The sequence below is a fragment of the Pavona decussata genome, unplaced genomic scaffold, assembly GCF_977016875.1.
Source record: "Pavona decussata unplaced genomic scaffold, jaPavDecu1.1 SCAFFOLD_119, whole genome shotgun sequence".
Taxonomy (NCBI): Eukaryota; Metazoa; Cnidaria; class Anthozoa; order Scleractinia; family Agariciidae; genus Pavona; species Pavona decussata.
In genome coordinates this window covers 725,079-741,149 of record NW_028145533.1, presented here as the reverse complement: position 1 = coordinate 741,149, position 16,071 = coordinate 725,079, and the positions used below count along the sequence as shown (strand labels likewise).

The following is a 16,071-nucleotide window of genomic DNA, read 5'->3' as shown; positions in this document are numbered from 1 at the left end:
GGGCGGCAAACCTTATTCTTGTCCACTGTCTTATAACCTAAAGAAAGCAGAAACAACATTCAAGGTGTGCTCTAAAGTCACGAAAAGAAACTCTTGTTAACAGAAAAGAGATAATTGGCGAATTAGTCTTTCTTGTTGTATAATCATTAGGAACATTTAAAAAAATTTGAAAATGAAAGTCAGCAAAGACTGCTAAATAGATTGTTATTCAAAAACTCAATAATAATTCAAAAGCCTATTGACCTATCAAATGGTCGATAAAACATCACGTGTAGTAGTTTTAAAACCCGATAAAACCCCCCGGTGGGGGGGGATACTTCCTTATAAGAGGTTAATGGGGATGTGCCACTGGATGGGGTCGCATTTTCACGACTGGATTGACTAGAATAGGGTTGCATTTTCAAGAGAGTTACTAGAATGGGGTCGCAGATTTTCGGATTTTTGGGGTAAGAAAATTCTATTAAGTAGGGATTCAAAATGGTCTCGGTTAAAGAGTTCCGAAAGTTGTTGTTTATTAAATGTAACAATCACCTCGCATTACATTCCGTTCTTGAAAGTAGATGCATAAATAGAAAGTGACTTAGTTGGGATCGCGAAATATACATTTTCCCAAAAAGTGACTAAGATGGGGTCTATAACTGGCCACAAAATAGACTATAATGGGGCAGGGGCTCTGAGAGACCAGCGGCACATACCCCCCCCCCCCCTCCCCGGGATAAAACTTCCTCCTTATTAGTATGCGGTGTTTAATGTTTTTCTCGTATGCTAATTTCCAACGTTCACAAAAGCATAATTGTTATGAACTTTCTTGACACACGCTTTTCCAGGAATTTTTTTTATTCGCAGCACGTGTTTTATCGGGTCTAAAACCACTCGGCTGCGCCTCGTGGTTTCAAATCCCGGTAAAACACTGCTGCTCGTGTTTTAAACATTACATAATCTGGAAAGCACACCAGCTGACATTTCTCTCATTATAGTTCACCGATTCTTTTCGTACAGAAAGCAGAAGAATGCATCGCAAAATTTGCAGGATGTAATCTTTAAAATGTTTCATTACAGATCAGTTCAAGATGTAGAAGGAAGACGCCGTTGAGTGCTCCTTTTTTGTCAACTAAGAGAATTTTTGATATGGTCACAGCTGGTGTCTCGCTCTTGTTTTTTTTTTTACAATTGTGTGGGTTGAGATAAAAGTGTCTCAAAATGGGGTTGAAATAAATTCGGGCAAACAGTTCTTTTCTTTTCGCTATTGATTAGCCATTACTGCTCCCATTCAACGACAGCAGATTTGTTCTAAAGTTAGGAAAATTGATTCCCAAGGAAGCGTTTTAGTGTTTTAGAAGCAAGTCATTCGTGTTCAAAAATTAAATAATGTTATATGAACATCGACATATTTTCAACATAACAATATATAAATCATTTCAAGCGAAAATTTAAACGGGTTATAGGCATTTAAACAAAAAAAATCTTTCTGAATAATCCAGGGGTGGGAAATCGATAGACATTTCTCTTATTATAGTTCACCAATTCTTTTCGTACAGAAAGCACAAGAATGCATCTCAAAATTTGCAGGATGTAATCTTTAAAATGTTTCATTACAGACCAGTTCAAGATGTAGAAGGAAGATGCCGTTGGGAGCTCTTTTTTGTCAACTAAGAGAATTTTTGGTATGGCTACAGCTGGTGTCTCGCTCTCGTTTTTTACAATTGTATGATTTGAGATAAAGATGTCTCAAAATGAGGTTGAAATAAATTCGGGCAAACAGTTCTTGTCTTTAGGATGACAATTAACCATTACTGCTCCCATTCAAAGACAGCAGTTTTGTACTATAGTTAGGAAAATTGATTCCCAAGGTAAAAGGAAACGTTTTAGTATTTCAGAAGCAAGTCAGTCGTGTTCAAAAATTAAATAATGTTACATGAACATCGACAAACTTTTAACATAATAATATATAAATCATTTCAAGCGAAAAATCAGTGACGACTTTTAAACGGGTGATGGACATTTAAACAAAAAAAATTTTCTGAATAATCCAGGGGTGGGAAATCGATAGACATTTCTCTTATTATAGTTCACCAGTTCTTTTCGTACAGAAAGCAGAAGAATGCATCTCAAAATTTGCAGGATGTAATCTTTAAAATGTTTCATTACAGACCAGTTCAAGATGTAGAAGGAAGATGCCGTTGGGAGCTCTTTTTTGTCAACTAAGAGAATTTTTGGTATGGCTACAGCTGGTGTCTCGCTCTCGTTTTTTACAATTGTATGATTTGAGATAAAGATGTCTCAAAATGAGATTGAAATAAATTCGGGCAAACAGTTCTTGTCTTTAGGATGACAATTAACCATTACTGCTCCCATTCAAAGACAGCAGTTTTGTACTATAGTTAGGAAAATTGATTCCCAAGGTAAAAGGAAACGTTTTAGTATTTCAGAAGCAAGTCAGTCGTGTTCAAAAATTAAATAATGTTACATGAACATCGACAAACTTTTAACATAATAATATATAAATCATTTCAAGCGAAAAATCAGTGACGACTTTTAAACGGGTGATGGACATTTAAACAAAAAAAATTTTCTGAATAATCCAGGGGTGGGAAATCGATAGACATTTCTCTTATTATAGTTCACCAGTTCTTTTCGTACAGAAAGCAGAAGAATGCATCTCAAAATTTGCAGGATGTAATCTTTAAAATGTTTCATTACAGACCAGTTCAAGACGTAGAAGGAAGACGTCGTTGCGAGCTCCTTTTTTTCTGTCAACTAAGAGAATTTTTGATATGGTCCCAGCTGGTGTCTCGGTCTTGCTTTTTACAATTGTATGGGTTGAGATAAAAATGTCTCAATGTTAGATTAAAATAAATTCGGGCAAACAGTTCTTGTCTTTTCGCTATTGATTAGCCATTACTGCTCTCATTCAACGACAGCAGATTTGTTCTAAAGTTAGGAAAATTGATTCCCAAGGAAACGTTTTAGTATTTCAGAAGCAAGTCATTCGTGTTCAAATATTAAATAATGTTATATGAACATCGACATATTTTCAACATAACAATATATAAATCATTTCAAGCGAAAATTTAAACGGGTGAAAGGCATTTCAACAAAAAAAATCTTTCTGAATAATCCAGGGGTGGGAAATCGATAGACATTTCTCTTATTATAGTTCACCAATTCTTTTCGTACAGAAAGCACAAGAATGCATCTCAAAATTTGCAGGATGTAATCTTTAAAATGTTTCATTACAGACCAGTTCAAGATGTAGAAGGAAGATGCCGTTGGGAGCTCTTTTTTGTCAACTAAGAGAATTTTTGGTATGGCTACAGCTGGTGTCTCGCTCTCGTTTTTTACAATTGTATGATTTGAGATAAAGATGTCTCAAAATGAGGTTGAAATAAATTCGGGCAAACAGTTCTTGTCTTTAGGATGACAATTAACCATTACTGCTCCCATTCAAAGACAGCAGTTTTGTACTATAGTTAGGAAAATTGATTCCCAAGGTAAAAGGAAACGTTTTAGTATTTCAGAAGCAAGTCATTCGTGTTCAAAAATTAAATAATGTTACATGAACATCGACAAACTTTTAACATAATAATATATAAATCATTTCAAGCGAAAAATCAGTGACGACTTTTAAACGGGTGATGGACATTTAAACAAAAAAAATTTTCTGAATAATCCAGGGGTGGGAAATCGATAGACATTTCTCTTATTATAGTTCACCAGTTCTTTTCGTACAGAAAGCAGAAGAATGCATCTCAAAATTTGCAGGATGTAATCTTTAAAATGTTTCATTACAGACCAGTTCAAGACGTAGAAGGAAGACGTCGTTGCGAGCTCCTTTTTTTCTGTCAACTAAGAGAATTTTTGATATGGTCCCAGCTGGTGTCTCGGTCTTGCTTTTTACAATTGTATGGGTTGAGATAAAAATGTCTCAATGTTAGATTAAAATAAATTCGGGCAAACAGTTCTTGTCTTTTCGCTATTGATTAGCCATTACTGCTCTCATTCAACGACAGCAGATTTGTTCTAAAGTTAGGAAAATTGATTCCCAAGGAAACGTTTTAGTATTTCAGAAGCAAGTCATTCGTGTTCAAATATTAAATAATGTTATATGAACATCGACATATTTTCAACATAACAATATATAAATCATTTCAAGCGAAAATTTAAACGGGTGAAAGGCATTTCAACAAAAAAAATCTTTCTGAATAATCCAGGGGTGGGAAATCGATAGACATTTCTCTTATTATAGTTCACCAATTCTTTTCGTACAGAAAGCACAAGAATGCATCTCAAAATTTGCAGGATGTAATCTTTAAAATGTTTCATTACAGACCAGTTCAAGATGTAGAAGGAAGATGCCGTTGGGAGCTCTTTTTTGTCAACTAAGAGAATTTTTGGTATGGCTACAGCTGGTGTCTCGCTTCGTTTTTTACAATTGTATGATTTGAGATAAAGATGTCTCAAAATGAGGTTGAAATAAATTCGGGCAAACAGTTCTTGTCTTTAGGATGACAATTAACCATTACTGCTCCCATTCAAAGACAGCAGTTTTGTACTAAAGTTAGGAAAATTGATTCCCAAGGTAAAAGGAAACGTTTTAGTATTTCAGAAGCAAGTCATTCGTTTTCAAAAATTAAATAATGTTATATGAGCATCGACAAATTCTAAATATAATAATATACATAAATTATTTCAAGCGAAAAATCAGCGACGACTTTTAAACGAGTGATAGGCATTAAACAAAAAATAAATCTTCCTGAATAATCCAGGGGTGGGAAATCAATAGAAAATTATTTCGGAAATCAATCGACGCAATCGATATCAATCAAATTGAATCGTTGTTTTTCCTGTTTTTAATATGGAAATAACGGCAATCTTTTTGCTAAAATATTGCACGCTCATTTCGCATGGAAACCTAACCAGCACGTGCAGTATTTTTCTCTTTGCACGAGAAATAAAGATTGCGCGAAATATTTTACGTTCTCAGCAACAATTGGCTTCAGTTTCTGGTTAATATTCATGACTTATTTGGTAAGCATCTCGCGGATTTCAGAACCATCATTTCGAAACACCGGTTGAACTGTCATCTGGAAAAGTGCAAAATGGTGAAATATGAAGGCAGAAAATGGTGGAAAAGATGTCCGTACAAACAAGGACAGTAATCCCCGCTTTGAAAATGTTACGAGTTTAAGTTTGCACTTGTTTGGCTGATTTTTAAACACACGTGCGCTAGCTAGCTGTTCGCTCAAAGCAGGTTACTTGGAAACTTGTTATAAAGCTGTCCCACTTTGCACACGGGAATAGCGCACGGAGCGCTATTTTGTTCTGTTTTCTTTCTGTTTTAATATATTTTAAGATGAAAAATTACGCTTTTCGGACTAACAGATGTATCAATTATTTGCGTATGCTGCATATAGTCTGCGCTCAAATTATTGCCATAAAAGAGGTGCTCTAATTGGTCCACTTTTGAATTGAGTTACGAGCCAATGAGAAGGCGCGTTGAACTGCGTGTAAGCCAAACCAGTTGTGTTTTGCTCGCACGCTTTTTCCATGTAATTTCTTGAACTCTAATTGGCTTATTGCGTTATTACGTTGGCTGTAATTTGTTAGGGTGGTTACCTTACGACACTTGATTGAAAACCGCTCCTTTTGGGCGTACTTTGTTCATGTAAATAACCTATTTTGTGACTTCACCAAGTTTGTGTGCTATTGTCTCGAAAACAATCTGGCAGATGTAAGCTTAGTAAGTTTTTCAATGCAGGATTTCATTTCAAGTCGTGTCAAAACAAGAAATTATTTATATATTCACATACTCATGCTTGGGTTTTATAAATCGCCAAATCATAGTTTATATTATATGACTGTTTGTAACAGAGTTTTTGTTAATGGAAAGTTGTAAATAACTGACGGTCATTTGTGAGAATGGGTGAGAAATTGGCAAATCCTCGAAACATGAAATAATGAAGAAATGAGATTGATCCCAAAGACGCAACTGTCTCTATACATGAAAACTTGTTTCTAAGACACTAAGTCATCTTTAAAGTGGTACTATCTTTTTATCCTTAGGTATAATTATTCATATCCAGACTATTGAGAAAAAAAGGTTAATACCAATACAACTTAAGAAAGAATATACATTTTATAAATGAAGGTGTAACTATCCAATCACTAAATAAAGGTATTCAGAACCCAATATGATTTCATGGAATATCTTCTGATTTCATCGTCATCCTCGTGAGCGTCTTCTGATTTATGTAAATAAAAATGTACTTGTGCAATTTTTTTTCTCGATCTCGAGCAACGAAGACAGATACCGCTAGCGTTTCCACAGTCATGGAGATATTTGAACTGGAGTCTTTTAACTGCCCTGTGTTAATGTGGTACATGGAACGTTTTCAGACTTTCTCTGCAAGTAATCAGACGCCTACACTCTAGAAAACACCAGTCACAACAAGCTTAAAGCGGCATAAAAGCTCTTATGTCTCACAAATACAGGCGCCCAGGGAAATCAAAGTTTGGAATATTTATTTCAAACATGGCCTAAATTTTATCGAAGCAATAGTCATTTTGAATGGCCTATTCCAAACTAGCTAACAAAATTAGAAGGTCTGGAGTAGAGAGATTGCGAAGTCTGGGGAACTTACAAATTTTATAAATTTTTCCGGACGGTTTTCTATCGTTTGCCCCTTCCCGATTTTTAAAATAGCGAATCGTTTTCAGTTAACCCTGCTCGCGCTACGTTTAAAAATGACGACCTCGCGATGCAATGAACTTGATTTAAGGTGGCCGAACACAGTTTTCCAGTATACAGGTGTTGGTAGACATTATTTGAAAACTACGTACTTCTGAGTACCCGAAATTAGCATGGTGCAAGATTAACTAAGAAGGTATAAATTTTGATACTTCTCGTTGAGCAAGGTGCCGTTGCCATGGCAACGCAGCAAGCTATTCACCGTCTACAAATAGTGGTTTTCCTTGATTTTTAGAAAATGTACTCATTAGATTTTTTCCATTTTTTGTATCCAGAAAAACTCACAAAATACTGACATAGTGACGCTGCTTTCATGTAATTTTTACAGAGAGATCTCCTGTAAATGTTGGTTTTGCACTTTAATGTTTTTTTAAGAAACCCTCTGTTAGATTTTGTTTTTGGTTTGTAGGCGAGTTACGCTTTTTGAAAACTACTGTTTTGTCAAATTTCACGAAATTCTAACGAACGGTTCCTTAGAAAACAGTTCATTTCCATTAAAACAACCAGTCACAATTTTTTGCTCAAATGCGCATGCGTGGCATTTAATTAGGTGTTCTCAGCAAAGATGAAAAGCGTACAAAAAGGCTTAGCTCATTGTGAACTCACTTTCTTTGTTCGGCGATAAATGAAGAAGGATTTACAAACGAGAAACTATGTTATTTTAAGAACAAAACTCACCTTTGTGATCCATTTGGTATAAAATCGAGGGATCGATAGTATTTGCTTACCACAACCCTAGCGCGCGCTTAATAGCATCGCTAACAGAATCTGTAAAGCGCGCGCAAACTGTGTTCGGCCACCTTAAGGTTACGTTCGTTTCTACTCCCTAATCGAAGAAGCACCACAGGTTTTTTAGAAACTAGCTAGCTCCCCTATTAAGAGTACAAACGCCGCCACAGAGAAATAAACACGCTGCGGTCGTGATATGCTCATACGAAACACCAATTCTGTCCAGTTTGTATTTTCTTAGGAGAAAAGTACAAAGATTTTGACGTCTGTTACGCGAATTTTTTTTTTTATACTCGGGCGACATTTGGTGATCGGTTTCAGTCCTAGTCAGGAACGATATTTTCGACCCGAACATGAGAAACTGACAGCAAAACCGGTTCTGGCTTTATCACTGGCATCGAAAACGCTTCCGAGGTGGTCGGCTGAATTTCAACTCGATGGCGTTGTATAACTTGCATTTCTATGGCTGGTGGTCTGTTGTCTGGCTGTGTTAGATGCAAGATCTGTAGGGAAGCTTGGCGCATCTTTTTCATCCGCCAACAGTAAATGATCGGGTTAAAAAATGACCCCAGTCCAGCAAGAGTTGAAGACCAGCTCCATATGATGTTCGTAATCCACAGTTCTACATTCTTTAGTGAAATGGCAACCGTAGCGGCCACAGTTCCAGGGAAGTAAGTTAACACCAAGACAAAGAGAATAAATCCGAGAGTGTTCACGTCTCTTTTGTCCTTTTTTATTCTTTTGGCTTCTTCGTCAGTTAATTGCTCGGTTAGGAGTCGTTTCTGGCGCCGTGTTGCGGTAAAAATATAGCAATACGTGTATAAGATAGTAGCAACAGATCCCAACACAAGAATGGACGCTAAGGTGACAAACGCTTTCCGACAGACATCGACAATGTTTGTTTGGCTTTTGATCGAAGTTAACACTTGTGTTGTAGTTGTCACAATCAATACTGTAGCCCAGACCAAAATTACACCAACTTTAATGCGCTGTTTTGTGATGATGACCGGGTACCTTAAGGGTTTTTTGATGGCGATATACCGATCGATACTGATCAAAACGAGGTGACCTAAGGAAGCAAAATTAAGTGCCACAGTTGTTACCGAGTTCATTTTCTCCAGTGACGTACAAAACTGCCCCACGCCAAGGATTCGCTTCATCTCCATCGCTATCCTTGTAGGCTGACAAACCAGACCGGTTAACAAGTCTGTCCCAGCTAGACACGCCAACAATATGTTCGACTTGGATCGAAGTCGTTGCGTTGATGCCACGACAAAGATGACCAGTGCGTTTAGCACGATGGTAGGAATGACCGCGATCGAATTGATTGCAGTAACAGCAACTAGATGCTTAAACGTACCTTCTGTCAGGTATTGTGCTTGCCAGAGAGATTTGCTCGTTTCTAAATGAGGGCATTCCTCTGGATTGTAAAACCTCGTATGTGAAGGAGAAGAAGTATTCTTCATTTTACGTTGACTTGTCGTCACTAAACAGTGGATCGCGAAGGGAAGATCACATTCAGATGTGAAGAAATCTCACGAGAGACACATATGTATGAAAAAGAAAATTTCTCATTGGTTGCGTTTGAAAAGAATTATGAAGATTTTAAGCCTCAAAAGCAAAGAACCACTTTAATATTTTGTTTTGTTTGGTTTTGTTTTTCTTTCTTTTTGTGAAGTAAGAGAATTTTTGATATCGTCACAGGTGGCGTCCTTTTTTCTTTCTGAAAAGAACGTGAGTTGGAATTGAACAAATTTGTTACATAACATTGAAAAAAATTTGGTGGCAAACCATATTCTTGTCCACTGTCTTATAACCTAAAGAAAGCAGAAACAACATTCAACGTGTGCTCTAAAGTTACGAAAAGAAACTGTTCCTGACAGAAAAGAGATAATCGGCTAATTATTCTTCCTTGTTGTATAATCATTAGGAACATTTAAAAAAATTTGAAAATGAAAGTCAGCAAAGACTGCTAAATAGATTGTTATTCAAAAACTCATTAATAATTCAAAATTCTATTGACTTATCAAATGGTCGATAAAACATCACGTGTAGTAGTTTTAAAACCCGATAAAACCCCCCGATGGGGGGGGGGGGGGGGATACTTCCTTATAAGAGGTTAATGGGGATGTGCCGCTGGATGGGGTCGCATTTTCACGACTGGATTGACTAGAATGGGGTTGCATTTTCAAGAGAGTTACTAGAATGGGGTCGCAGATTTTCGGATTTTTGGGGTAAGAAAATTCTATTAAGTAGGGATTCAAAATGGTCTCGTTTAAAAAGTTCCGAAAGTTGTTGTTTATTAAATGTAACAATCACCTCGCATTACATTCCGTTCTTGAAAGTAGATGCATAAATAGAAAGTGACTTAGTTGGGATCGCGAAATATACATTTTCCCAAAAAGTGACTAAGATGGGGTCTATAACTGGCCACAAAATAGACTATAATGGGGAAGGGGCTCTGAGAGACCAGCGGCACATACCCCCCCCCCCCCCCCCCGGGGATAAAACTTCCTCCTTATTAGTATGCGGTGTTTAATGTTTTTCTCGTATGCTAATTTCCAACGTTCACAAAAGCATAATTGTTATGAACTCTCTTGACACACGATTTTCCAGGAATTTTTTTTATTCGCAGCACGTGTTTTATCGGGTCTAAAACCAGTCGGCTGCGCCTCGTGGTTTCAAATCCCGGTAAAACACTGCTGCTCGTATTTTAAACATTACATAATCTGGAAAGCACACCAGCTGACATTTCTCTCATTATAGTTCACCGATTCTTTTCGTACAGAAAGCAGAAGAATGCATCGCAAAATTTGCAGGATGTAATCTTTAAAATGTTTCATTACAGATCAGTTCAAGATGTAGAAGGAAGACGCCGTTGAGAGCTCCTTTTTTGTCAACTAAGAGAATTTTTGATATGGTCACAGCTGGTGTCTCGCTCTTGTTTTTTTTTACAATTGTGTGGGTTGAGATAAAAGTGTCTCCAAATGGGGTTGAAATAAATTCGGGAAAACAGTTCTTGTCTTTTCGCTATTGATTAGCCATTACTGCTCCCATTCAACGACAGCAGATTTGTTCTAAAGTTAGGAAAATTGATTCCCAAGGAAACGTTTTAGTATTTCAGAAGCAAGTCATTCGTGTTCAAAAATTAAATAATGTTATATGAACATGGACAAATTTTCAACATAACAATATATAAATCATTTCAAGCGAAAATTTAAACGGGTGATAGGCATTTAAACAAAAAAAATCGATAGACATTTCTCTTATTATAGTTCACCGATTCTTTTCGTACAGAAAGCACAAGAATGCATCACAAAATTTGCAGGATGTAATCTTTGAAATGTTTCTTTACAGATCAGTTCAAGATGTAGAAGGAAAACGCCGTTGAGAGGTCCTTTTTTTGTTAACTAAGAGAGTTTTTGACATGGCCACAGCTGGTGTCTCGCTCTTGTTTTTTTACAATTGTGTGGGTTGAGATCAAAGTGTCTCAAAATGAGGTTGAAATAAATTCGGGTAAACAGGTCTTGTCTTTTCGCTATTGATTAGCCATTACTGCTCCCATTCAAAGACAGCAGATTTGTTCTAAAGTTAGGAAAATTGATTCCCAACGAAACGTTTTAGTATTTAAGAAGCAAGTCATTCGTGTTCAAAAATTAAATAATGTTATATGAGCATGGACAAATTCTCAATATAATAATATACATAAATTATTTTCAAGCAAAAAATCAGCGACGACTTTTAAACGAGTGATAGGCGTTAAACAAAAAAAATCTTATTGAATAATCCAGGGGTGGGAAATCGATAGAAAATTATATCGGAGATCAATCGACGCAATCGATATCAATCAAATTGAATCGTTGTTTTCCTGTTTTTAATTTGGAAATAACGGCAATCTTTTCGCTAAAATATTGCACGCTCATTTCGAATGGAAACCTAACCAGCACGTGCAGTATTTTTCTTTTTGCACGAGAAAAAAAGAGCGCGCGAAATATTTTGCGTTCTCAGCAGCAATTGGCTTCAGTTTCTGATTAATATTCATGACTAATTTGGCAAGCATCTCGCGGATTTCAGAACCATCCTTTCGAAACACCGGTTGAACTGTCATCTGGGAAAGCGAAAAATGGTAAAATATGAAGGCAGAAAATGATGGAAAAGATGTCCGTACAAACAAGGACGGTAAGCCCCGCTTTGAAAATGTTACGAGTTTAAGTTTGCACTTGTTTGGCTGATTTTTAAAACACGTGCGCTAGCTTGCTGTTCGCTCAAAGCAGGTTACTTGGAAACTTGTTTTAAAGCTGTCCCACTTTGCACACGTGAATAGCACACGGAGCGCTATTTTTTTCTGTTTTCTTTCTGTTTTAATATATTTTAAGATGAACAATTACGCTTTCTGCACTAACAGATGTAACAACTATTCGCGTATGGTGCGTATGGTCTGCGCTCAAATTATTGCCATAAAAGAGGTGCTCTAATTGGTCCACTTTTGAATTGAGTTACGAGCCAATGAGAAGACGCGTTGAACTGCGTGTAAGCCAAACCAGTCGTGTTTTGCTCGCACGCTTTTTCCACGTCATTTCTTGAACTCTTATTGGCTTATTGCGTTATTACGTTGGTTGTGATTTGTTAGGGTGGTTACCTTACGACACTTGATTGAAAACCGCTCCTTTTGGGCGTACTTTATTCATGTAAATAACTTATTTTGTGACTTCACCAAGTTTGTGTGCTATTGTCTCGAAAACAATCTGGCAGATGTAAGCTTAGTAAGTTTTTCAATGCAGGATTTCATTTCAAGTCGTGTCAAAACAAGAAATTATTTATATATTCACATACTCATGCTTGGGTTTTATAAATCGCCAAATCATAGTTTATATTATAAGACTGTTTGTAACAGAGTTTTTGTTAATGGAAAGTTGTAAATAACTGACGGTCATTTTTGAGAATGGGTGAGTAATTTGCAAATCCTCGAAACATGAAATAATGAGCTGTAGAGGTGGGTTTAGTTAGAAACGAGATTAATCGCAAAGATTCAACTGTCTCTATACATGAAAACTTGTTTCTAGGAGACTAAGTCATCTTTAAAGTGGTCCTTAGGTATAATTATTCATATCCAAACTATTGAGAAAAAAGGGTTAATACTTTGCTAATACAACTAAAGGTAGAATATACATTTTATAAATGAAGATGTAACTATCCAATCAGTAAATAAAGATATTCAGAACTCAATATGATTTTATGGAATATCTTTTGATTTCATCGCCAGCCTCGTCAGCGTCTTCTGGTTTATGTAAAATGTACTTGTGCAGTGTTTTTTTTTCTCGATCTCGAGCAACGAAGACAGATACCGCTAGCGTTTCCACAGTCATGGAGATATTTGAACTGGAGTCTTTTAACTGCTGTGTGTTAATCTGGTACATGGAACGTTTTCAGACTTTCTCTGCAAGTAATCAGACGCCTACACTCTAGAAAACACCAGTCACAACAAGCTTAAAGCGGCATAAAAGCTATACAGGCGCCCAGGGAAATCGAATTTTGGAATATTTATTTCAGACGTGGCCTAAATTTTATCGAAGCAATGGCCATTTTGAATGACCTGTCCCCAACCAGCTAATGGAATTAGAAGGTCTGGAGTAGAGAGATTGCGAGGTCTGGGGGACTTACAAATTTTATAAATTTTTCCGGACGGTTTTCTATCGCTTGCCCCTTCCCAATCTTTAAAACAGCGAATCGTTTTCAGTTAACCCTACTCGCCTACGTTGCAATGAACTTGATTTAAGGTTACGTTCGTTCCCACTCCCTCATCGAAGAAGCACCAAAGTTTCTTAAGAAACTAGCTAGCCCCCTTATTAAGAGTACAAACGCCGCCACAGAAAAATAGACACGCTACGGTTGTGATATGCTCATACGAAACACCAATTCTGTCCAGTTTGTATTTTCTTAGGAGAAACCTACAAAGATTTTGACGTCTGTTACCTGACTTTTTTTTATACTCAGGCGACATTTGGTGATCGGTTTCAGTCCTAGTCAGGAATGATATTTTCGACCCGAAGATGAGAAACTGACAGCAAAACCGGTTCTGGCTTTATCACTGGCATCGAAAACGCTTCCGAGGTGGTCGGCTGAATTTCAACTCGATGGCGTTGTATAACTTGCATTTCTATGGCTGGTGGTCTGTTGTCTGGCTGTGTTAGATGCAAGATCTGTAGGGAAGCTTGGCGCATCTTTTTCATCCGCCAACAGTAAATGATCGGGTTAAAAAATGACCCCAGTCCAGCAAGAGTTGAGGACCAGCTCCATATGATGTTCGTAATCCACAGTTCTACATTCTTTAGTGAAATGGCAACCGTAGCGGCCACAGTTCCAGGGAAGTAAGTTAACACCAAGACAAAGAGAATAAACCCGAGAGTGTTCACGTCCCTTTTGTCCTTTTTTATTCTTTTGGCTTCTTCGTCAGTTAACTGCTCGGTTAGGAGTCGTTTCTGGCGCCGTGTTGCGGTAAAAATATAGCAATACGTGTATAAGATAGTAGCAACAGATCCCAACATAACAATGGACGCTAAGGTGACAAACGCTTTCCGACAAACATCGACAATGTTTGTTTGGCTTTTGATCGAAATTAGCACTTGTCTTGTAGTTGTCACAAACAATCCTGTCGCCCAGACCAAAATTACACCAACTTTAATGCGCTGTTTTGTGATAATGGCCGGGTACCTTAAGGGTTTTTTGATGGCGATATACCGATCGATACTGATCAAAACGAGGTGACCTAAGGAAGCGAAACGAAGTGCCACAGTTGTTACCGAGTTCATTGTCTCCAGTGAGGTACAAAACTGCCCCACGCCAAGGATTCGCTTCATCTCCATCGCTATCCTTGTAGGCTGACAAACAAGACCAGTTAACAAGTCTGTCCCAGCTAGACACGCCAACAATATGTTCGACTCGGATCGCAGTCGTTGCGTTGATGCCACGACAAAGATGACCAGTGCGTTTAGCACGATGGTAGGAATGACCGCGATCGAATTGATTGCAGTAACAGCAACTAGATGCTTAAACGTACCTTCTGTCAGGTATTGTGCTTGCCAGAGAGATTTGCTCGTTTCTAAATGAGGGCATTCCTCTGGATTGTAAAACCTCGTGTGCGAAGGAGAAGAAGTATTCTTCATTTTACGTTGACTTGTCGTCACTAAACAGTGGATCGCGAAGGGAAGATCACACTCAGATGTGAAGAAATCTGTCGAGAAACACATATGTATGAAAAAGAAAATTTCTCATTGGTTGCGTTTGAAAAGAATTATGAAGATTTTAAGCCTTAAGAGCAAAGAACCGCTTTCATATTTTGTTTTGTTTTGTTTTCTTTTTCTTTCTTTTTGTGAAGTAAGAGAATTTTTGATATCGTTACAGCTGGCGTCCTTTTTTCTTTCTGAAAAGAACGTGAGTTGGAATTGAACAAATTTGTTACATAAGATTGAAAAAAATTTGGTGGCAAACCATATTCTTGTCCACTGTCTTATAACCTAAAGAAAGCAGAAAGAACATTCAAGGTGTGCTCTAAAGCTACGAAAAGAAACTCTTCTTAACAGAAAAGAGATAATTGGCGAATTAGTCTTTCTTGTTGTATAATCATTAGGAACATTTAAAAAAATTTGAAAATGAAAGTCAGCAAAGACTGCTAAATAGATTGTTATTCAAAAACTCATTAATAATTCAAAAGCCTATTGACCTATCAAATGGTCGATAAAACATCACGTGTAGTAGTTTTAAAACCCGATAAAACCCCCCGATGGGGGGGGGGGGGGATACTTCCTTATAAGAGGTTAATGGGGATGTGCCACTGGATGGGGTCGCATTTTCACGACTGGATTGACTAGAATGGGGTTGCATTTTCAAGAGAGTTACTAGAATGGGGTCGCAGATTTTCGGATTTTTGGGGTAAGAAAATTCTATTAAGTAGGGATTCAAAATGGTCCCGGTTAAAGAGTTCCGAAAGTTGTTGTTTATTAAATGTAACAATCACCTCGCATTACATTCCGTTCTTGAAAGTAAATGCATAAATAGAAAGTGACTTAGTTGGGATCGCGAAATATACATTTTCCCAAAAAGTGACTAAGATGGGGTCTATAACTGGCCACAAAATAGACTATAATGGGGCAGGGGCTCTGAGAGACCAGCGGCACATACCCCCCCCCCCCCCCCCCCGGGATAAAACTTCCTCCTTATTAGTATGCGGTGTTTAATGTTTTTCTCGTATGCTAATTTCCAACGTTCACAAAAGCATAATTGTTATGAACTCTCTTGACACACGCATTTCCAGGAATTTTTTTTATTCGCAGCACGTGTTTTATCGGGTCTAAAACCACTCGGCTGCGCCTCGTGGTTTCAAATCCCGGTAAAACACTGCTGCTCGTGTTTTAAACATTACATAATCTGGAAAGCACACCAGCTGACATTTCTCTCATTATAGTTCACCGATTCTTTTCGTACAGAAAGCAGAAGAATGCATCGCAAAATTTGCAGGATGTAATCTTTAAAATGTTTCATTACAGATCAGTTCAAGATTTAGAAGGAAGACGCCATTGAGAGCTCCTTTTTTGTCA

At 37.4% G+C, this 16,071-nt stretch overlaps 1 protein-coding gene across 1 annotated transcript; it reads right to left on the bottom strand.

Annotated features, from left to right (window-relative positions):
- Positions 1 to 13,497: 13,497 nt before the first annotated feature.
- LOC146469759 (beta-2 adrenergic receptor-like) lies at positions 13,498 to 14,640 on the bottom strand. The gene has a single exon (XM_085122849.1). The coding sequence runs from the start codon at positions 14,638 to 14,640 to the stop codon at positions 13,498 to 13,500; it is 1,143 nt and encodes a 380-aa protein (XP_084978975.1).
- Positions 14,641 to 16,071: the final 1,431 nt, after the last annotated feature.